Genomic DNA, 24,396 nt, shown 5'->3' with positions numbered 1-24,396 from the left:
TAGGATAGTTAAAAGAGGAAATATAGTAAAGTACTTTAAACCCAAGTCTCTCCCGTTACTGTGAATGCATCAGGAGGTGCTTGTAGCCGGGGCGATCCTACTTAAAATCAGTAATGATAGTCCCTGCTTGAAGGATACCAAGTTAGGGGCATCAGCTCTTGTCGATGGTAGGCTGTCCTATGTATTGATGGTCCTTGGGGAAAAAAAAGGTTCCTGTAGTATGAAGTAGATATTGATGGTTGGAGATAGTTTCAGTTGTTTGTAGATCTGGTGCGACTTGATGCTGGAATGAGGTATTGATTGGTTGGGACATCTACCAGGTTTTTGACGATTCTGAATAACATAGTTAACTGAGCCTTTGTTCTTCGGCATTCCAGCGTTTCCCATTGCAGGTTATCCAGCATGGAGGCAACGCTACTGGTGTTTGTGGCGTAATGGGCTGTGCGCCTCTGTACCATCTCCAGGTTTTTAGTCTGGTCCTTATACAGTGGCTCAGTATTCTAGGTTTGGACACAGAAGTGTGATAAAGCTGTGGTCTTTGTAAAATTTGGAAAGTTTTATTCTTCTGGCACATGTACAAGTTTGATGTTTATAAAAACAGTATTTTTTTAATTCAGCGCCTACACATATATTCTTCAAAGTTATGAAGGAGTATAAAGAGTAATAATAATAAGAAGAAACGTTGGCTCCATCGCCCTGCCTGGCTCGGGCAACAACCAATTCCTCGGGATTCTGCAGATGTTATAACACGAACACATGCGTTATCCCTACAAATATATCACCTTATGAACTAAGTTGAATCCGTTTGCAAACAAAGCTTTAATGGTACTGCTTTTTTCCCCGAGTTGCTGTTACAAAGAATTCGTTGAGTTCTATTATTTGACAGATCATCCGGGAGCATAATAATAAATTTCCAAGCGTTTATTTAAAACCAAGAGCGGAAAATGTCAAAACAAAATAATGAAAGGTTTGTGGTTAAATTAAATTATGATGTTTAGATTAATCTTAGACTTTACGTGTTAAATAAAATCGATAGATATGTGAAATGAATTAGATAGAGAGAAGGTTAACAATACAAAGAGACGCCGAACAACGCCAAATTCTAAGACAATTCGACCACAAAACATTTCGACCATACTTGGGCAACTAATTGGACATTTCGAACCCATTTGAAGATTATATATGACAATTTTATTTTGAAGCAGTGTTTGATGTATATGAGTAAAAAATTCTAATTGATTTGAAATATCAAGATTTGCACTGAGTATAAATTTAAATTATAAATACATAAAATAATTACAGGTACACTGCAGCTGGACAATAAAGCTGCTATGTTGATAGCACAACTAATTGTGCACAAATTATATGTCCTAACTAATGAGAAAACCTCTGTTTTGTAGGCGAAAGACTTAAACTCCATGTATGTCAGCGTGTTTTCCGCTTACACCGTTAAATTTCTACCTCTGTCATGTAACGGCTTAAGCCGTTTGTGTATTGATTGGTATTTTTAAACCTCACTCGCTTGATGTGTATGTAAAACTATAAATCATGAAGTTTAATCATGAACTTCTTGAGATGTAGAGGCAGATGTGAAATCAGTCTGCCTTGCAGCTGAAAATTGAGACTACCGTATTGACTACCCGCCGTGATTTGACTTGTTTCTTCTATTTGAAATTTTTTACATTTATAGTCACCAAATAACCTAGAGTGATGGAACCTATGCTCGCGGTATTTTGTACATATATTACCTTTTTACGAAGAAAGAAAAAATTATTATTTCGATATGCATAAACATAAAGTTATCCTCCTTTTATCGAAACACATTGTTGGTGTGCGTCATCACGTGACTTAGTGGTCTCGTGAGCTATCCACATGGCATATGTAAAAAGGTGAAAGTTCGCCCTGAAGGGAACCTATGCTGGCGGTATGTTATATCTATTAAACTAAGGGCGAAAAAAAATTCAGCAAGCTAAACTGAACAAACAAGCATATGCAAATATAATATTTAGAACATTACTCATTTATTATGTGAAAAACAAAAGAAATGAGGATAAAATTTAGTACGTGCCTCTATGTGTATATTTCCTTTACAGAAATGGAGTCACTATTAGAACAAAGCTTAAGGTAGTTCTGCACGTTTGATAAACCGGAAGTGACGGCGTGACGCCATTTTTCCGGAAAACGTAGAATAAAGACTGGATTCGGCGTACGGAACAGAAAATCATTTTATGAATTAATTGCAACCTGTGAGCAGATTTATTACAATGGTACTGTTGCTATATTGTAAAGTCAAAATATGATATAAAAACATATCACATGTTAAATAATTCAAAATAACGTCCTAAAATTAGCGTGAAATGTCCGGTTTACTTTAATCATGGTCAAATATCTCAAAAATAAGCACACGGACCTATATATTTTATTTCATCAAATTATAGGCCATGTCTTTATTTACAACTGTGAGAAGTTTCATCAAAATCTACATTGTAGAAAAATTTCTATTCGGGAAAATGTTAAGAAAGTTATGATTTTCCCATAGACTCTCATTATGAAATATTGCGTGAGGTCCCTATTTTTCAAATCAGTCTAGCAAAAAATCAAGCACACGATCCTATCTTTTTTATTTGCTTATTTTTCTAGGTATACTCTGAAGTTTTGAAAAATCAGTGTTTAATCAAATTCTACATTGTAGAAATAATTTCGATCCAAACGTGCAGAACTACCTTAAAAACGTATAATATTATTTAATGTTACATAAAAACAGAATGTTCAAGTATTAATGATTCAAGCAACGACAGTGATTAACTCACTAATGTTTCCTACACTTCTTTTGTGTGTAGGAAAATTACTCCTTCCTACATCTCAGAAAGAGCCATTTGGACTTCGTCAAGATACTAAGATCAACATCGATCTTTGCATGGTTCGACAGGCACTCGTAGTGTAGCCAGGCGTAACATTCATCACATCTTGCTCTTAAATATATCTTATATCTGAATGTAATGCATGATTTCTAAACAACTAATTTTAGTTGGGTGATTTTGACATATTTGTGTGAGATTTGTGCGACGGATACAGATTGCGTAAAATGTATCGGCTGCTGTATACGTGACGTGAGTGGCACGCACGGCTATCGCTATGTTTGTTGTAAAGGCATTTCACCACTGGTCGGTGTTGAACATAGCATGATGAAATATTTTTATCTGTGCCTCTGCAGAGAGCGTATTTATCAAAATACCGCGAGCATAGGAATACCCCGAGCATAGGTTCCACCACTCTACAGCTTTCGAATCAAATATTCAGAATTTGCCGATGATACTAAACAAATTGACAAGGTAGTTCTTGCACCATTTTTCCAACCAGCGGAAGTGGATTGAATACTGCTTGGCAATATTTTAAAGAAGCATTTAAATTGAAATCTTTGGGTTATTTGGTGACTATGTAAAAAATATTTTCACTTTAATAGCTACTTATAATCAAACAAAGTCACATTTGGTCGTATTATAACACATCTGATTTATTGCTTATTAATACACCGCAGGGCATGTGTAGGGTTACTAGGTAGCTATTTATAGGATGGCTGCATTACAATAAACAATCAGTTAAAGAAGTGTGGTGACACTGACACAGGTTTAGGTTTATAAATGTCTGTGGTTTTCTTTGTTCTAGACAAATGGAAGCAATGCCCCTTTGGAGGGGAACCAATCTAGGCAGTGTTCCCAGAAACTCCCAAATGGGGGGTTTTCACCCCCAGAATGGTACTTCGCACCCCCAGTTTTGGAGACAGCTGTTATATATCACTTAGTGAAGGGGTGCAAAAGAAGAAGAAAAACTCAGTTTTCACCCCCAACTTTAAATGCCAATGGGAACACTGCTAGGGATAAAATCATGTTGTGGTAAAGACAATATCTTTTAATGAACATGTAATTTTTGTTACACAAGAAAAAAAATGACTTTAAATATTTTATTTTACAGAATTATTTGAAATTATCTAGAAGCAGTTTCGTCAAGAGTATTAAAAAAGAATGAAGGGAATATAAGTAAAAATGAGGAACTAAAACATTATTTTTTAAAAGTGGAATGGGGCTGAAAATAAAGGTTTAGTGTCAAAGTGCCATTTCCTAACATCCTTTAGACACATTTCTAGGTTTATAAATGGTATAGGGTGGTATGTGGGAGAGTTAGAACTTGTTTCTTTTAAATTATTGTTTTATCTATTGCAGTATTTTGAGGGAAATAAAAGCCAGACAAACATGTATTAACAATGTGCAACATGTGCTAGAAATCAGTAAAGAGGAACAGCTTTTACAGCAGGTAGAGTGATCATGCACATTACAAAGTTCTTCTCTTGAAAACTAAATTTTGTTTTATATAGTAATACTGTCATTCCAGTATTTGCTTTTAGGTCAGTTATTTAATTTTTTTTCAATTAGTACAGCTTTTGTCGTCATCCTTGTGTCAGCATCTGCATCCACAACTGCACCACAGAAAAATTCTGAGTAAGCCAGTACTTTTTCCACTGATTTTTGGATGAGGTTGGGGCTTTTAGAACTGGTCTTAAATCATCAGGGATATTGTTTAAAAAAGTGATTTTATAGCTGTACTTTTTGAAGATGGGTGGAGCTATTGAACTCAGCTCTTAGTTGTCATACATGCATTTAGTAAGCAGATTTGCTTAAGTTTCAAATGTTTAAGATATCTTGGGTAAACATGGTGCTGTCTCGGTTTAAAAAGATCAAAGAAGCACAAAAAGAAAATGCTTTTTGTCAACAGTAAAAATAATGTTATATTTTGAAAATCAACAAATGATAAATAATATTTGAAAAATTTCTGTTTTATTTGATAAGGATAACCCATATAACAACAAAAATAAGAAATTGGAATCAAAGAGCAGAAAACCTCTTCAGAATAAAATGTCAAAACATTAATATTAATATGTCTGTGTAACATCTGTCCCCTTACTCGGTTGCCCAAAGAAAAAAAAAAGAAAACAAATATAACTAAAGATCTCGAGTTATCTTTTCTTTACTTGTATGACAATATAGACATACTAAGGTATCAGAAAAGAGCAAAAATGACTAGATATCTGAAACTTTATTTTTTGCCTGCTAACACAGTTGGCCCATTTTCTCTGCAGCAGGCACAGTGCAAAAAATGAAAAATGTTGTCGTTCAGTTTCTTGAATGCATTCCTTAATTTTTTTAGAAATAGAAGTAAATTATTTCTAGTAGCTAATATTGCCATTAAAGGTCTTCTTGCTACCTAGATTAAATCTTTATTTGTTATCTATCAGTTCAATAAATTAGATTTGTTTTAAAGTTTAACTTGCTTCTGGATCATGTTAAAGTTTCAATAGTCACGATAGTATTTTATTGCTTCTTTTTTTTCAGGAAAAAAATGATCTGAAAAATTCCTTCTTTTGTCAAGAGAAAAGGCAGTTGTATCTGGAGTACCTGGGAAAAGAAAGAGATACATGGCAAGATGTCAAACAGACTGGTGAGCATCCTCAACAATGAGGATATCGTGGGCTGAGCGCAAAACTATTGTAACTGTATATAAATAAAGAACAAGATACAATAGTTTCGCGCTCAGCCCTCGATATGGTTTTGAAAAAATGAAATCTTGGTAATAATAAACGAAAAGAAATATATGATTGAGTCAGACAGATAAAGTGTAATTGACGTTGAGTCATATACAAAGGAAGACACAGAGGTTGGTTATGTAAATATGTGTTACTGAAGTTGGGTTATATAGATAAAGTGTAATTGAATGCAGATCATATAGGTAAAGTGTAACTGAAGTTTGGTCATATAGACATACATGTAGATACAAAAATTTCCAGATTGCTGATAAATCAGAGCTGAAATAAGGAACATTTGATAAATCATTTGTGACCAAAGTTGGTCCAAACAGTTGACTTGGTTAATGAAATAACGTACTGTAAAATCATTTAATTTCGTGGGCATGAAATTTCGTGGTTTTGGTCAAAACGGCAATTTCTTGGGGATATGAATTCGTGGATTTCAATTTTTGAAGATAAAATGAATGGAAATTTTACTTGTTCGTTGGGATTATATTTCGTGGATTGACTCAACCATAAAATCAACGAAAATTAATCCCCCACGAATATTAATGATTTCACAGTATGTATTTTATGAGTTTGAACAGAAAATTCAGGGCTGATCAAGTTGTCACTGTTTTTTTTTTTTGCTTAGAAATAGTAATTCATGCATGTTGTTAAACATACTGGTAATGTTGTTAACCCAACAGATATTAAATGTTAGAATTTGCTTGTTTTGGGCACTGGCACCAGACCAGAAAGAAAATGTCACTGTACATGTTATACCCTTCCCCTAGGTATCCTATAAGTTCTTATAGTATACCTAGTGGTGGGGTATAACATGTACAGTGTTTTTATTTCATTCTGGTCTGGTGCCAGTGGTTTTAGGGGCAGTGTTAGATCTTATGTTCTTTGTCAGTGAATACTTTTGTTTTCAGTAACATCATGGATCATTTATTCCTGAAATGTCGAGGCATATATAAGTCAGTATAACTGTATTGTGATATGAATATTAGAAAGCATGGTTGTTATGCTCAGCAGGATTGGAAGTTTGTATATTATACACAATAAAATCTGTAAGAATATCCTTTGGAAGAGTAGAGCACAATCGAACAAAATAGTAGCAGACTCGGTTTGACTGAGTCTATTCATGAGAGGTGATGAAGTTTGCAACACCCTTAAGTCCCCACAGTACTGACTTAATTAGAATTCTATTATAGTACATGTTACACTGAATGTATTCTGTGACCTTGAAGGACCAGAAAATATAACAACACTGAATCTTAGTGCAGGGAGACTTCTTATAGCTGCAAAATTGCACTTAAAGACTGCTGTTGTGATAGTTTATAAAGTCTGAAAGAAGATCCTTTTGGAAGCATAAGTTTATAAAGTCTGAAAGAAGATCCTTTTGGAAGCATAGAATACAACCAAGAAAAATGATAGAAAGGTCGCTTTGACTGAGTCTGTTCAAGCCACCTCAGTTGTCATTAGTTTATATATGTCAAATGTATCAACTAAATTTTTTATGTAATATTATCTCATATTCCTACCAATCAGATTTTGGTATAATGTAAATATGGTATGTTAAAGATGAGCAAGTGCATTTTTTTCACAGATGAGAGACTGAAGGCAAGTCGTGAGGAAAGGATTAAAGTGAAGAACAAGTTGGAAGAAGAAAAAGACAAAGTGTTTGATATCTTACAGAAAGTCAGTGATGGTAAGAGATATAAAAGGCTTATTTTAATAACCATCAATTTTATGGTTTTGACTATTTAGTTGCGATACAAATTTGTGGTTTTCAACTTAAGAAGTTTGTGTGTTCAACTTGGGATTTAATTTTAAAATTGACTGGAGGCAAGCACGAAATGCACAAGAACTTAATTAGTCCCTTTCCTATGTATTTTCTTTTACAGCTGCCCTTGAGAAGTTCATCGTACATATACACTTTATAGATTCAGATTGGTTGTTACCATAATATAAATGCTTGAGATTTAAGCCAAAAAGCTATACTTTTTATTCCCCTTTCTTCACATATTAGCAGCTTGTTTAAGATTGAAATATATAGTTATTACCAGTAAATGGCTTACCGGTCAATAGTCAAAATTGCCAAGGGGTTTTTGGTTAAATATCTTTAATTATTGACCAGCAAGCAGTTCAATATGTATTTTATCAGATTACATATGAAATCAAGTTTCTTCAAGCATTGACGTTAGCACAGCAAAATAAGTATAGAACTATAGACTGGTCAATAACAGAAACTATAGACCTGTGAATTATGTAAGAAATATTGTAATAAAAAAAGTTATTGTTGATTTCAGAACACAGCTTGCTTCAGGAAAAAATTAACAAGGCTGAAGAAAAGCTCAAGATTTTTGAGGATAAGGTAATTTCAGCAGGAAAGTAAAATATTTTAAAGGGTAAAGCCATTCATTTATGTTCTGAGAAATTTTAACACTAAATAGAGTTACTGCACTCACCTGTTTGTTGGCATCCTGATTTGGTCAAATTTTTGTATGTAAGGTAATAATTCAGTAACCAATGGTGGGAATGGATTTAAACTCACCACTCTTTCACTGTGATGACCACCCAAAAGCAATGTCTGTTTTAGTTTCTTATGTTTTAAGATATTTTCTCTGGGTATCCTGTCATCTGCAGCTTACCACATTTCTCACCACTAATCTCACCCCATCCACTCTCTCATATTACAAACACCCCCATGATCCTAAAAGTAACAACTACATAAACTGGACTGGAACTTCGGAAACTGCTTCTTGGTCACCTGTTGAAATAACAAAGTTAGATAACTCTTGGTTGAATTTTATACAAAGAATGACCCTTTGTCAACTTAGACATTTTTATAAAGCTTTGATTGCAGCTACGTATCAAGCTGTGTCTTGGAAACAACTACATGCATTTGATCGAAACTTCACTCAATATTCAGGGGTTTTTTTCGGCTGTTTTTACAGCCGTTATTCGGCTATATTCCCAATGCCAAAAAGTATGGTTTTTTTCCCAAAATAAGTGCAAAAATTCCCAATCTACATTCTGAAAAAAATTTCATCAAAATTGCACAAAAATTGACCAAATTATGGACAATTTTATAATGGAAGTATGTTAAAGATGTTCTAAAATGTGAAACAAGTGTATGAGAAAGTGCTTAAACACATCCTTACCTTATCCTATGGGACTAAATATTTCCCAATTTGGAACATTTACGAGTCAAAATTCCCAATTTTGGGAGTATAGGCTATGTTCCCAAATTAGCTGGAAAAAACCCTGATATTTCCCAGTCATCAAACCTATTGAAAGAACTTCTGTTAGATTTACTGTAAAATAATGCATTTTTTCGGACTTAATTAAATTGGTTGAAGTTTTGCATGCAGCCAGTGATCAACTTGTTTCTAAGTAACAAATGAAATTTTCCACAAGACATCCTTCACATCAAATGCACTTGCCTGCCCAAGTTAGATAAGTTGGTGGTAGAAATCATTGATTAAATAGAATTATGGCTCTTATTTAACTTAGATAGAAAATTTGGTTGAAATTTTGCATGCAAGTTGTTGTCATTTGTTGATAAAAATTTTCAGTTGATTATCATAATATGTAACCTTTTGCATTGAAAAATATCTGCTTACAAGTGACCATTTCAATAATTTAAAAAAAAAATCTGTTTTGGTATTGGTTAAAGTTTTTGATAAAGTCAGATACCTCTTGCTATCAAAGCTATTGACTTGTAACTTAAAAGAATTATTTATTATCAAAGTCTACCCCCAGGAGAAACAATCCCCATAACTTCCACTTGAATTTTGACAGAGTTATGCCCCTTTTTAATTTAGATTCTTTTTTGGTTAAAGTTTTATCAAGCACTGAGAAATGTTGAGCGGACAGCTCTGATTTCATGGGAAATGAATTTTGCAAATATTAGGATCTACCTGTAATATGTTATAAGTATGTTATTGTAATTTTATTTAAATGTCATTTTATATTCAGTGTAAAACTAATACAGATAAAACTAATACAGATAAATACTAGGCATCTTATCAGATACGTTAATTTGCAGAAAAAATTATTTGAAAGTAGAAGAAAGCTGGACCCAACCGTGGCAGACTCGGCCATAACAAAGTGTAAACAAGCCATTGTGAAGATAGAAGCTGAAGTTATAAAGCAGCAGGAAGAACTGGAAAAGAGAGAAAAGGAGATAGCAAGGTTGAAATCTGAACTAGGCGGAAAAAGAATTGACAGGAATAGAGGCTCCGATGAACAAACTGTTACAAGGTATCAGTTGCAAGTGGAAAATAGGAATTTGAAAGTAGATTTTCATCTTTTAGACCCAATCATTTTGAATTATAATATTATGTGTGTACATGGCATTATATTGTATGTAAGTCTTTGGAAAAGGAGCTGATTATTAGCTTAAACTGTGGCTGAGTATTAGATCCCTTTAGGTATATGACAGAGCTTTGCATGTCATGGAAAATAGCTTGATGAAAGGTCTTGTTTTCTCTGCTGAGTGAAGTGTTTATACATGTGTAGCAAAATGCAATTGTACTGACATTGTTCTATTTTTAGATTGAAGAAGGTCTTAAACTTCCTTGAGAGTGTCAATGGTTTGAAAGTACATGTCAGTGGACAAGAGCAGTTAACTCTTGTGTTTAACAAAAGCAGCTCAGAGTTAGCCTCAGTGACTTCTCCAGAGGAATCACTTCACCTTAAGATGACCTTGACCTTCAGTACCAGTTGTCAAGGAGATGCTAGGTTAAGTGATGTGAAGGTAGGTTTTTACATGGAATAAATGCCCACTTTCTTATAATAATGGTTACTATCAGTTTAAAATGAATTCAGTAGCTCTCTATCACAGAAGAAAATGGTCACTCCTTGTCACTAGCCAGCAGTCAGTATAATTTCTTCCTTGTTATGTGTCCCACCATACAGTGGTGTGGGAGACATATTGATTCACTCCTGTGTGTGTGTGTCCGTCTGGGTGTCTGTCACAAATCTTGTTGAACAGTTCTCATCCGATCTTCACTACACTTGAACAAAATGTGTTTGACCATGTCTTCGACCAAGTTTGATACCTAGCCAGATCTGGTCCTTGAATACTGACAATCGGCTTTTTAGCTCACCTGTCACATAGTGACAAGGTGAGCTTTTGTGATCACCCGTCGTCTGTGCGTGCGTCTGTCCGTGCGTGCGTCAACAATTTCGTGTCTGCACGATAGTGGTTTCGTTTATGATTTTACTTTTAACCAAACTTGCACACAACTTGTATCACCATAAGATCTCGGTTCCTTTCTTGAACTGGCCAGATCCCATTATGGGTTCCAGAGTTATGGCCCCTGAAAGGGCCAAAAATAGCTATTTTGACCTTGTCTGCACAATAGCAGCTTTATTTATGATTTGATTTTTACCAGACTGGCACACAACTTGTATCACCATAAGATCTTGGTTCCTTTCTTGAACTGGCCAGATTCCATTATGGGTTCCAGAGTTATAGCCCCTGAAAGGGCCGGAATTAGCTATTTTGACCTTGTCTGCACAATAGCAGCTTCATTTATGACTTTATTTTAACCAGACTTGCACATAACTTGTATCACTATAAGATCCTGGTTCCTTTCTTGAACTGGCGAGATTCCTTTATGGGTTTTGGAGTTATGGCCCCTGGAAGGGCCAGAATTAGCTATTTTGACCTTGTCTGCACAATAGCAGCTTCATTTATGATTTGAATTTAATCAAACTTGCACAAAGCTTGTGTCGCCATAAGATCTCAGTTCCTTTGTTGAACTGGCCAGATCCCATTATGGTTTCCAGAGTTATGGCCCCTGGAAGGGCCAGAATTAGCTATTTTGACCTTGTCTGCACAATAGCAGCTTCATTTATGACTTGAATTTAATCAAACTTGCACAAAACTTGTGTCGCCATAAGATCTCAATTCCTTTGTTGAACCGGCCAGATCCCATAATGGGTTCCAGAGTTATGGCTCCTGATAGGGCCAAAATTAGCTATTTTGACCTTTTCTGCACAATAGCAGCTTCATTTCTGATTTGATTTTAACCAAACTGGCACACAACTTGTATCACCACAAAATCTTGGTTCCTTTCTTGAACTGGCCAGATTCCATCATTGGTTCCAGAGTTATGGCCCCTTAAAAGTCCAAAATTGGCTATTTTGGCTTTTGCAGCCATATAGAGACTTCATTTATGGTTTTATTTGATACAAACTTCCAAAATATCTTCAACAACAATAAATCTTGGATTCCTTGACAAATCAGATCCAATCGTATGGTCCAGAGTTATTTTATATCTGATTACCTCCCCTGATTGTAATCAAAATGGATTTATATCAGTAAATACTTATAGGACTTATTTGAAATTTCATTATTGTCATTAGTTAGCTGAGCCAATCAGGGTAGATAACTATGGACTGATTTTATATCAAATTACCTCCCTTTATTTCAAATTAAAATGGGTATATCTTCGTAACTAATGAAGATACTGATCTAAAATTTCATTTATGTCAACAGATTTATATGGCAGATCCTTCTTTTGTTCACTTACAATAATTTTCTTTTTAATTACTTCCCTTTTACGTTACTATAAAAAGCTTATTTTTAGTAACTTATTTATTATTGGCTGTAGGGAAAAACCGAGACCACTTTTCTGTGGTACAACATGGATGGTACCTCCAATTTTTATGTGTATTTTGACATATCTGTACCTTTTAAGAATTTTTTTTTCTTTTTGGTTAAATTTCTTCCCTTTGTTGTTCCTGTCCTTTGGACTTTGATATTTTACTGAGGACAAGAAGTGCAATGATAACAGGTGAGCGATATAGGGCCATCATGGCCCTCTTGTTTACGCTTGTCCGCACTCCAGGTTGAATAGTTCTCATCTGATCTTCACCAAACTTGAACAAAATGTGTTTGACCTTAAGTTCTTGGCCAAGTTCGATTACTAGCCAAATTGCCTAAGGCACTACAGAGAAATGGCCCTTGAATTACCGAAAATCAGCCTTTTTAGCTCGACTTTTCATAGAAAATGTAGAGCTGTTGCACTCGCCCCGGCGTCGGCGTCACCGTTGGTTAAAGTTTTTGATAGTTTATCTATTACTGTTACTCTGTTGCTATCAAAGCTATTGACTTGAAACTTAAAATAGTTATTTACTATCAAAGTCTACACCAGGAGAAACAATCCCCATAACTGATTTGAATTTTGACAGAATTATGCCCCTTTTTAACTTAGAATTTTTGGTTAAAGTTTTTAATAAAGTCAAATATCTCTGTTACTATCAAAGCTATTGACTTGAAACTTAAAATACCTATTTACTATCAAAGTCTACACCAGGAGAAACAATCCCCATAACACTGAATTGAATTTTGACAGAATTATGCCCCTTTTTAACTTAGAAATTTTGTTAAATTTTTTGATAAAGTCAAATATCTCTGTTTCTATTAAAGCTTTTGACTTGAAACTCAAAATATTTATTTACCATCAAAGTCTACACCAGGAGAAACAATCCCCATAACTCTGATTTGAATTTTGACAGAATTATGCCCCTTTTAACTTAGATTTTTTTGTTAAAATTTTTGATAAAGTCAGATATCTCTGTTACTATTAAAGCTTTTGACTTGAAACTCAAAATAATTATTTACTATCAAAGTCTACACCAGGAGACACAATTCTCATAACTATAATTTGAATTTTAACAGAGTTATGCCACTTTTTAACTTGGATTTTTTTTTTTTTACTGGCAAATCTCAAATTCAGTCAAGCACTGAGAAAAGTCGAGCGCGCTGTCTTACGGACAGCTCTTGTTACTCTTGTCCGCACCCCAAGTCGAACAGTTCTCATCCGATCTTTACCAATCTTGAGCCAGATGTTTTTGATCGTAACTCTCGGCCAAGTTCCTTAACTAGCCAAATCGCCCCAGGCACTTCAGAATTATGGCCCTTGAATTACCCAAAATCAGCCCTTTTACTCTTCAAAGGTATATTTGTAGTGAGTAAAGAGTATATAAAGACTTACTTACTATTTAGATGATTAGCCAGTTGTGGGAGATATGCGCTTTTCTCAAAAGTGGCTCTAGTTTTGATATAATATACTAGTAATGATATCAGCATTTCCCCCAGATTCCATTTGTGTTTTCTTCAAAAGAAGGCTGCATGTATCTCAGATCTCAAAATGATAAAAAAGGTTTGTGTTTTAAACAGATACTTTAAGCATATTACTTTTTGTACCATATCGTAGCTTTACATATTGCAAAAGGAGGCGTTTATTAAGACCTAATAAATCCAACTTTAAATGAATGAATTGTAACAATTACAGCTCTGTCATCATGCTGGTATTTAGTTACGACCTAAATTAACTTGTTTTTTGGGGGGTTTTTTTTTGAAAGAATGAGGGGGTTATTTATAAGTGAGAGACTGTTAATTAGGGAATAAACGGTATTTAATTTAACCATGAATATCTGTAGGTATGTTTTCAGAAGTTGACTAATAATGTTAAGTTATAGACATTGTTTTGATAAAACTGTGAAAAAAACTTTTGTGTAAGCTAGTACAGTATATAATGCTTGAATAGGGTTAACATTGTATTTTTTTCACTTACATTGTATACCTGCCAAGTTTCATCATGAATAAAACATCATCCTCATCAGTATTTAGGAGTAATCTTTAATCTAGAATGTTTAAGAGTTTTTACAACCGTTAAATCATTAGTATTTTTAGGGGACTTAATTTTTGTGGATTTCATGGATTGTGTCAATTTGCAGCATTTAATCCTAATGAATATTGTTACGGTACATGAAATTCCAATTCAGTCATCTTCAAAAGTTGAAATACTCAAACTCATATCCCTGTGGAATGCCATTTGGACCTATAACCACAAACTTTTATGCCCCAAAAATTAAAATGATTTCACAGTTGTTCTCAAAATATGGATAAAGGAAAAGTACAATTCAATATCTTTCCAAATTAAAACTGGTTTTCGATGCTTCAAATCAAACACACCCCACTGTGATAGTCTTTTTTGCCTGTAAAGTTGCATTATTTTTAACATGATTTAATATGATATTTTACTTTTATTTAAACTTCAATACAGGTTGTCTTTGGAAGGAAAGTAAATGTAATCCAAACTTTTAGCTCTTCTGTTTAAAGAATAGTTTGAGCTATTGCACTCATCCATTGGTTGATGTTGTTGTCCAGATTTGGTCAGTTTTGTATGTAAGCTAGGGGCCTCTGTTGTTAAGGTGGCTGACTTTGAATCTTCTGCCTCTCACTGCTGTTGAATATCTTGCTTATGGTGCTACTGTGAAATCATTTTTATTCGCGTAGGACGAATTTTCGTGTATTTTGCGCTAGGACCGATGCGTGAATTTAAGACCGCGCTATTATTATTTTTTGCTTATATTTTTTCCTTTCTAAAATTGAAAATGCGCGAATTAAAGCCCGCGCGAAACAGTCCTTCTTCACGTTTGCGCGAAATTTCATGCCAGCGAATTTAAATGATTTCACAGTATTTCTTTCATGTAAGAAAGCCATCCAGTTGGCTTGTATCAAGTTGATATCAAGGTTCTACTCTTGTGCCCACATGTGATCAAATAATATTTGGATTGGGCTTCCTGCGTTAAAGACTTGAAGTCACCATATGGCTTATTATTTTGGCAGTGTGACATTAAACACATCAAATGTATGTAATCTATTATCTCATTTAACATTAAATTTTAATTTAATTTAAAAGGGGAGACATATATTACTGGAGATTGTTAGCTCTTCTGTACTTCAATTAAGCTGTTTATGTCCTTGTTTTCTTCATTTTAATTTTTTGTAGTGACAAGGCTTTTGAATTGTCGAGCATTGCTGTTGTTTGTTGTTTTAAAAGGAATGTTGCTTTGATTTTGTTACTTTTTAGATTTTGCATGCCATCTTTTATTTGCTTGAAATTTCCAAGTTGCTCAATTCTTTTCAACTGTTCTTGTAAATATGTATTTTCCTTCCCAAACTGAGTTTGGCCATTGACTTAGTGAAAAATATAAATAAAGGCTTAAAAGTTTGCATCACAATAAGTATTTGACATAGAGCCATGAAACATTATAGGGTTCTTATTCCACATGAGACTTGTGAACATCAGGTTATATTTTGAATTTATCCCCTTTCCCACTGCTGTACCCCAGTCAACCTCAACCAAAAAAAAATTTTTAAGAAATAGATATTAAATTTTGTTGTTGTATCCATACCCACTTCCTCCACCTGATGACTCACACCCTGAACCCAGTGTAATTAAGTATGAAAGTTTACTTAGTCTGGCATTGTCAACAAGAAACATGTGTTCATATGGTGACAGGAAGTGTGGGCATGAGTGTCTTGCGGAGACACATCTAGTTGTTTATTTCTTTTCACAAACTGTTTTTATCATTTGTTGTTTTCTGTGATTGTTTGTTGTAACTTGAGCTTTTTACTGCTTATCAAGTTTTTCAAGATATTTGATCCAAAGTTTGTTTTTGCATTCCAGCATGTCACAATATTATATCTATATAATTATGCATATTTTATATATCAGCCCATTCTGTTTGTAAAATATTTATTGAATATAATCACTAAAAGAAATGCCTTAGGACAATAGTAATTTTTATCTTAACTATGCCAAAAATAGGTGGAGTTATTGCACTCACCAGTTTTTCATTGTCAGTATCCCTTTTTGTTAAGATTTTATGTAATCTGGTGTCTCAGTACTAACTTGTGGGAATGGATACAAACTTTACACTCTTGTTCTCTATGATCTGACATGCCATATGCAGGTTCCATAACTCCTGTTTGCATTTTTACAAAATTATGGCCCTGTTTCACATAGCAATTTTTGTTCAAGCTGGCATCCCAGTAACCACTTATAGGAATGTATTGTAAACTTCACACACTTGTTCAGAGGATGTGACATGCTATGCTATGTGCATGGTCCATCACTGTATTGTGCTTTTTCACAAAATTATGCCCTTTTTTTGACTTGGCAATTTTTTGCTTAGTTTTTGTATGTTATGTCGTTATAGTTGATGACAATAAAACAGCTGTAATTTTAGGGGCTTAGTCCCCCGATTGTCAAAAACCAGTTTTGTGAGCTTTCACTTTGGCATTCACTTTGTCTGTGTCTGTCCTATTTTTTCCCATCAACAATTTTGCCATGTATCAGATAGATTGTCAAATCATTTGGCTCAAATATTCATCATAATGAGATGTTTTATCATTTGCAACATCAGGACCCCTATCTCAAAAGTCAAGGTCACACTTACAGGTAAAAAAAACAACAGTACAATGGCACTTTTAAGCTTGCCTAATCTTTTAAAAAAATCTTTCACTTACTGTTTTCACTTGATTGCTGGCATCTGCATTGGTTAAGATTTTGCTTTAGTTTGGCCTTTTCAGTTTCTTGAAAACTATAAGAGTTATAGCTTTGAGATTTTGCACACTTTTTAAGTATCATTACCTGAATAAATAGCTTAAGGTTATAGCTCTCACTTGCATTTTGTCAGAATTATTGCCCTTTTTGTACTCAGAAAATTGGGATTTCTTGGTTCAAAATTTTGTTTAGGTCCACATTCTTGAGTATTTTAAGAGCAATAGCTTGAAACTTTGCAAACATAAGATTTGTATGTTTGCCTAAGAACTGTACATCTTGCATGAATTTTGTATAGTAATGGCCCTCTTTGTACTCTTAAGACATGCAGATTTGAAACTTTGTAGATCTTCATTTGTTTATCATCATTAGCTTAGTATCTGGACCAAGAACCATGTCTTTGACTTGTGTTTTGTCAGAATTATGGCATTTTATGTACTCAATAAATTGAAATTTCTTGGTTACCAATATTTGTTTAGGTCCACTTTTCTGAAGTACTATAAAGACTATAACTTTGAAATTTTGTACAGCTTGTTTATTATCATAAGTAGGTCCAGAGTAATAACGCTCTTGCATTTCGGCAAAATTGTGGTCCTTTTCAGCTATAACCGAGTATTGTTGTTTTTTGTATAGATCCACTGGTTTCGAGTACTGTAGCTTGTAAACTTTATGCTCTTCTTTCATCATCAGTAGTTGAGTAGGAAGGCCAAGAACCTTAACTCTTCTTGCGTATTGCCTTATGTCAAGCAATTGCAGACAAACATAGGCACCCACAGGCTGTGCTCTTTTTAGCTCACCTGAGCACAAAGTGCTCGGGGTGAGATATTGTGATCGCTCACCGTCCGGCGTCCGTCCGTCCGTCCGTCCGTCGTCCGTCGTCCGTCCGTCCGTCCACACTTTCCTTTAAACAACATCTCCTCCTAAACCACCAGGCCAATTTTGATGAAACTTCACAGGGATGTTCCATGGATGGTCCTCTTTAAAAATTGTTCAAAGAATTGAATTCCATGCAGAACTCTGGTTGCCATGGCAACCGAAAGGAAAAACTTTAAAAATCTTCTTCTCAAAAACCAGAAGCCCTAGAGCTTAGATATTTGGTGTGAAGCATTGCCTAGTGGATCTCTACCAAGTTTGTTCAAATCATGACCCCGGGGTCAAAATTGACCCCGCCCCAGGGGTCACTTGATTTTACATAGAAAAATCTTAAAAAATCTTCTTCTCAAAAACCAGAAGCCCTAGACCTTAGATATTTGACATGTAGCATTGCCTAGTGGACCTCTACTAAAGTTGTTCAAAGCACGACCCCGGGGTCAAAATTGACCCCGCCCCAGGGGTCACTTGATTTTACATATGAAAATCTTCAAAAAATTCCTAAAAATAAACCAGAAGGCCTAGAGCTTAGATATTTCACGTGTAGCATTGCCTAGTGGACCTCTACAAAATTTGTTCAAATCATGACCCCCGGGGTCAAAATTGACCCCGCCCCAGGGATCACTTGATTTTACATAGGAAAATCTTAAAAAATCTTCTTCTCAAAAAGCAGAAGGCCTAGAGCTTAGATATTTGACATGTAGCATTGCCTAGTGGACCTCTACTAAAATTATTCAAATCATGACCCCGGGTCAAAATTGACCCCGCCCTAGGTGTCACTGGATTTTACATATGAAAATCTTCAAAAATTTTCTTAAAATAAACCAGAAGGCCTAGAGCTTAGATATTTCACATGTAGCATTGCCTAGTGGACCTCTACAACATTTGTTCAAATCATGACCCCCAGGGTCAAAATTGACCCCGCCCCAGGGGTCACTTGATTTTACATAGGAAAATCTTCAAAAAATTTCTAAAATAAACCAGAAGGCCTAGATCTTAGATATTGACATGTAGCATTGCCTAATAGACTTCTACAAAATTTCTTCAAATCATGACCCCCAGGGTCAAATTGGCCCCGCCCCATGGGGTTACTTAATTGTACATAGAAAAATCTTCAAAATTTTCTAAAAATAAACCAGAAGGCCTAGAGCTTAGATATTTGAAATGTAGCATTGCCTAGTGGACCTCTACAAAATTTGTTCAAATCTTGACCCCCCGGGGTCAAATTGACCCAGCCCCAGGGGTTACTTGATTGTACATAGGGAAATCTTCATAAATTTGCTTAAAATAAACCAGAAGGCCTAGATCTTAGATATTCGATATGTAACATTGCCTAATAGACTTCTACAAACTTTGTTCAAATCATGACCCCCGGGGTAAAATTGGCCCCGCCCCAGGGGTTACTTGATTGTACATCGGAAAATTTTCCAAAAAATTTCTAAAAATCATCAGTTTGACATTTGAAACATGTGGCTCATATTACTCTGGTGAGCGATCCAGGGTCATCATGACCCTCTTGTCTTGTCTGGCCTTCAATTTTATGGATGGATATTCGAATATCTTGGCACAAATATTTGACAAAAAATCAAGAAATATATAGCACTATATAAAACTGTTCATAGGTAACTGTTGTTGCAGTTGTAAGAAAGGTCAACCAACTACTGAAGGACCAAATTTCCACACATGAAATGCAAATCAGTGCTCTTCCACCAGGAATGAAGACTACGTCAAAATGAATATTTTGTTGTTTTTCAGATCAGTTTGGACCATTTTCGAATCAGCGATATTGTTGACACAGCTATTGCAATGAATGATGTACCGTTCTTGGTATTGTCAGTGCAGGATCGTTGGAACCAACATTTTCCTCTTCTGTCGGAAATGGACATTTTGAACAAAAAGTTAGTAGGATTATCTTTAAGCAAAATTGTTTTTATTATATGCTTATTAAATGACAGTGGCTGGCCTGATTTGTTTATTAGCATGACTAAACCTGTATTTGTGCAAAGGCATAGACAGTATACATTTAGGAGCGCTATTAACCATCAGGGTTTTAGAAATCTGTAAATTTATTGGTAGCCCATTGGGCTACCAAACTTTTTGTCATGAAACTTGGTAAGAAACTGGGTCATGTGGGTTCAAAAACTAGGTCACCACTCATTGACAAATAAAGGAAAAGCTTGTTAACACTGTAGAGGCCACATTTATGACCCTATTTTGATGAAACTTGGTCAGAATGTTTATCTTGATGATTTCAAGGCCAGGTTTAACAGGTGAGCGATATAGGGTCATCAAGACCCTCTTGTTTTCTTATGTTACTGGTCAAACTATAAGTTACTGGAGCCTGCACGCTTATCTCAATAGGGAGAGCTCAGATCTATGGTGGTTTCTGCTTTATGATTTTAGTTTGGACTTACTTACTGCCACCACACTTTGTGTACAGTAAGCTTATCTGAAAACTTAGCTTTGAATGATATTTAGGGTCACTGTTACTAAAAATAGAAAAATGGCTTCCACTCAGTATCTTTAGTTTGGGTACACTTATTGTCAGTATACTTTGTGTGTAGACACAAAAGGTTGGGAATGTATTTGAGGTCACTTGGATCAGGGTCAAGGTCAGAGTAGCTTAAAATAGAAAAAATAGGGTCATATTTGAAATAAAAAATAGATTTTTGTGCTGTGGAATGGAAGGGTGACGGTTTAAACGATAGAGACCGCATTTTGCAATTGATTTTAATCAAACTTGCACACAATTTTATTGGCATAATATCTCGATTCCTTTCGAAAACTGGCCAGATCCCTTCATGGGTTTAAGAGTTATGACCCCGTAAAGGCCCAAAATTTGCTGTTTTGGCTTTTACAGCCATGTAGAGACTTCGTTTATTGTTTGATCTGATGCAAACTTGCAAAATATCTTTAACAACAATAGATCTTGGATTCCATGTTGAATCCGTCAGATCCAATCAATCATAGTTTCTGGAGTTATGGCCCCTGATTGACCACTGAAAGTGCTAAAATTTGTTAATTTTTACCTTGTGAACACGATAGAAGTGACATTTTACGTTCGATTTTAACCACACTTACACATACTTAAGTCACAATAGGATCTCGGTTTCTTTCAAAACCGGCTAGATTCCATCATGGGTTCTAGAGTTACTGTCCCCGAAAGGCGCAAATTTTTCTATTTTTGCCCTTTCAGCCATATGAAGGTTTCATTTATGTTTGGATTTGATACAAACTTGCACATAATGGTTTTCTTGATTGATCTCTAGGCCAAATTCGAAACTGGGTCATGTGGGGTCAAAAACTAGGCCACCAGGTCAGATCAAAGGAAAAGCTTGTTAACACACTAGGGGCACAGGTGGCAGTAATGTACCTAGGATACAGTATGGGTCCATGAGTCATATGCACTTAAATTTATTACAATTATAATGTTTTCTTAGGAAAAAAATGACAAAAAGGCATTTTGAAAAAATTTTTGCACCTGTGACAATGAGCCATGAGAAAGGTAAGTAAGAACAGTTTGACATGTGCATTGCTTCCAGGTCCGTATTTTTTTTATTCAAAACAATACTTCCTTATCAATGATTGGCCGTCTTTTGGGCAAAAGAATAATCTTTCAGAAAAACCTTAGTTCAAAGCCCAGTTCCAAGCCGTTCACGCATCACGAGCGAGCAACTGCGTACAAAACGGTAGTGTTTTCTCTGTCCGAATAAATCCCACACATTTTTGCGCACCGAAGTCTCCCCCCTAAAACAAATCCAGTACACCATGTCAGTTAAAAATAGCGCTACAAGCAGTCAGAATATGCTAAATGTAAACTAACAAGACTGAAAATAAGGTTCAATTCTACTTAGTTACTTACCAGTTGCTATTTAATTTGAATTTGAAGAGTACCCAAATATTAACAAGCAACGATGGCTCACGAAGATTATTTATCAAATTCAAATTACTAAGTAGAATTGAACCTTATTTTAGTAACTTTATTCTTCCAAAAAGACATCAAAAAGGTCTTACACTGATAATTTTCTCAGTTACTTTATAATTTTAATTGTAAAAAAAGACTGACATTATTGCATATAGTACTTTTCATGTAAAAATAGCTTTTTCCATGACTGTTTGACATAGAATACTTGATCATTTAAGAGTCCTTTTTGGCAGATGTGATAAGATAATGTTCATGAAGAATACTCTTCAACATGGGAGATGACAATATAATACTACATGTTTGTACTTTCCGTTTCAGTCATGCTATAGATTGGATTCAAGAACAGTGTCGGCTGAGAGTCCTGGTGGGCAAGTGTGGTAAAATAATGTTTACCTTAAGTGTTCCAAAGGATTACCCATCAACCAGGGGTATAAGTCTGTTGGACTCTTATGGCATAGACAGTGTGGATACAGAGAATGTGAGTATAGTCTTTGCACTGGAAAAGAAATAGCTAGTGTCTCTTCATGCCCTATAGGAAGTACAATTTTGGAAGCATCTGATCTTTTGGGAGTTTTCTTGGACTGTCCAAATCAAGGAGGAGCATTCCAAAATATTTTGATTCTCTGTCATACATTTGTTGTATATTTTATGTTTACAGTATTTACAATATTGCATAAGCAATAGTGGAATTATGGCCATTAAATTAGTGAAATTAACATATTTATATTGCTAACACACAAGACACCTCCACTCTTGAACAGTATTCATGAAACTCATCCAGAATGTACATGGTCACAAGATATGTTTCACTTTTCTTTTTGGTTCTACTTTTCTCTTGATTATGTTATAGACAAAAGTAAATTCATAATTATATTCTTCAAGTTTTGACTTTAGCCGAGCAAAAACTTTAGTGTAGGACTATCAACCAATCAGTAGCACAAATTATTGGCTGGTGATTTATATATGGAGTTATGAACTAAATTACTTGAGTATCCATATCACAAAATCTTCTGCATGACGTCATTCTTGAACAATATTATAGATATAAAAAATTGACAAAAATATACTTTTATTGTTCTTTGTCATGTTCTAGCTGCCAGACAAAGACTCGACTTTGCTACAGTGGGTGTTGCATCTAGAAGAGACATATGGCAATTGCTGACCTTACAAGGACAGACCATGATAAAGTTCTTTGTTACATACACTAGTAAATGCTCTTATACAGCATTTGATAAATTTCAAATAAATTTAGGAGTGATAATATAATTTTGAGGTTTTGCATACCTTAAGAAGGTTGTGTTGTTACTGACAGGCCAAAATGTTTTCAAAATTACTTGGAATCATATAATTTTGATTGTTTTATGATCTCCACCCACTTTTGAAAAGTTTCAAAAGTAGGCATTCATTACTGTATTTTTCAAACATTTGATAGGAAGAACATAAAATCATAACAAAAACAGACATATGTTGCTATTCTACCAAATGAAAGTGTATACTACATTTTTTTTATTGTATTTAAGCATTTTTGTAGTAGAAATGGTGTATCTAGTATGTCCCAAGAAAAAATGACTTGACACTGAATGTGCATACTGTAATTTCTTATGACATTTGGTGAACAGAAATAACTGAATGTGTTTACTTGACTGAATGGCCAGATACATACTGCCATAAAACATCCTACAAGACTTTTACTAGATCTGATTAAGATCTGGTGCCTGTTCACTAAATGTGTGGGAAGCAAATTACAGTTATATGTCTTTATGGGTAGGTGTACCACAATGCATCAGTTACTGTAATACAGACCTATTGGTTTGCATACTAGCTTTTGTTATCATATATCACACAAAATATGATGGTTTGCTACTTAAGGACGTATGCTAGAATTTGGAGAAAAATGCTGTTTTCAAGGGCAGATAACTCTTTCAGTACAGGTGACCTATGAATTTCATTGCATATTTTTATTTCTTAGATGATTGTCCTTCAGTATCCAAAGTTTGAAGAAATTCTATTATTGGGAAAAATTCTGCTTATCTCATATACAGGAAATTCTAAGGTATGCCTCTAAGCTGAATATCATTAAAACTTGATATTAAAGCCGACTTTTTGCAGGCTGGAGAAATGATTTTAGAGAAAAATGCTTCACCTGCATTACATGCAATGCTTACTTAATACTCTTCATTATTTTTACTAATATTTTTCACAAAATTTATAAAACTCTAAATGAGAGCTTCAGTGTACTTTAATACCAAACTGACATGTTGCCTTCGACAAGACCAGTAAATTAAACCCTTTTTAAAATAGAAATAGAAAGTAACCATTTTGTGTTTTCCTTATGTAAATTCTTATTGGCTATAAAACTGTTGAATAAAAATTCAGAATTTTGATATGATTTTTTGTGTGTGTGAAATAAAAAGGAAATGCACAAACCACTGAAATATAGTTACAAAATTTTTAAAACGATGTATTGATCAAAAGTGTTGGGTTGGAAGATTTGTTAAGTGTTATTAAGTTATATTGAAACAAAAGTTACTTCCTAAATTGACATTTTGTACTTATTTCCTCATGTTTTAAGTGGCCACCTGCCACTTTGTTTCAATCCATTGATTGGTTGTTAGGGCAGGTTTATTTTTTTTCATTAGTTTTTGTAGTTCATTTTTGAAATA

General features: G+C 34.6%; 1 protein-coding gene across 2 annotated transcripts; it reads left to right on the top strand.

The window, feature by feature from the left end:
* The first annotated feature begins 812 nt into the window (after positions 1-812).
* LOC123536853 (uncharacterized) lies at positions 813-24,135 on the top strand. 2 transcript variants are annotated; one of them, XM_045320330.2, is made up of 11 exons: positions 813-967; positions 4,221-4,311; positions 5,388-5,493; positions 7,173-7,274; positions 7,876-7,940; positions 9,618-9,832; positions 10,127-10,328; positions 14,653-14,676; positions 19,564-19,706; positions 22,052-22,211; positions 22,827-24,135. In XM_045320330.2, exons 1-11 carry the CDS (start codon positions 945-947, stop codon positions 22,893-22,895), a joined length of 1,200 nt encoding a protein of 399 aa, XP_045176265.2. In that variant the 5' UTR covers positions 813-944; the 3' UTR covers positions 22,896-24,135. The 2 variants fall into 2 exon arrangements, with proteins under 2 accessions (XP_045176265.2, XP_045176266.2); XM_045320331.2 differs by lacking the exon at positions 14,653-14,676 and having other exon boundaries at positions 814-967.
* The last annotated feature ends 261 nt before the right edge of the window (positions 24,136-24,396 follow it).

The sequence above is a fragment of the Mercenaria mercenaria genome, chromosome 17, assembly GCF_021730395.1.
Source record: "Mercenaria mercenaria strain notata chromosome 17, MADL_Memer_1, whole genome shotgun sequence".
In the NCBI taxonomy this organism is placed as follows: Eukaryota; Metazoa; Mollusca; class Bivalvia; order Venerida; family Veneridae; genus Mercenaria; species Mercenaria mercenaria.
The sequence above is the reverse complement of the archived record's forward strand: the minus strand, read 5'-3'. Positions and strand labels throughout refer to the sequence as shown.

Excerpts from the sequence above, each read along its gene's own strand:
- LOC123536853 (XM_045320330.2), top strand. The coding sequence starts at position 945 with ATGTCAAAACAAAATAATGAAAG. Across the intron at positions 9,833-10,126 it reads GATGAACAAACTGTTACAAG|ATTGAAGAAGGTCTTAAACT; the intron begins GTATCAGTTGCA and ends TTCTATTTTTAG. Across the intron at positions 10,329-14,652 it reads CTAGGTTAAGTGATGTGAAG|GTTGTCTTTGGAAGGAAAGT; the intron begins GTAGGTTTTTAC and ends ACTTCAATACAG.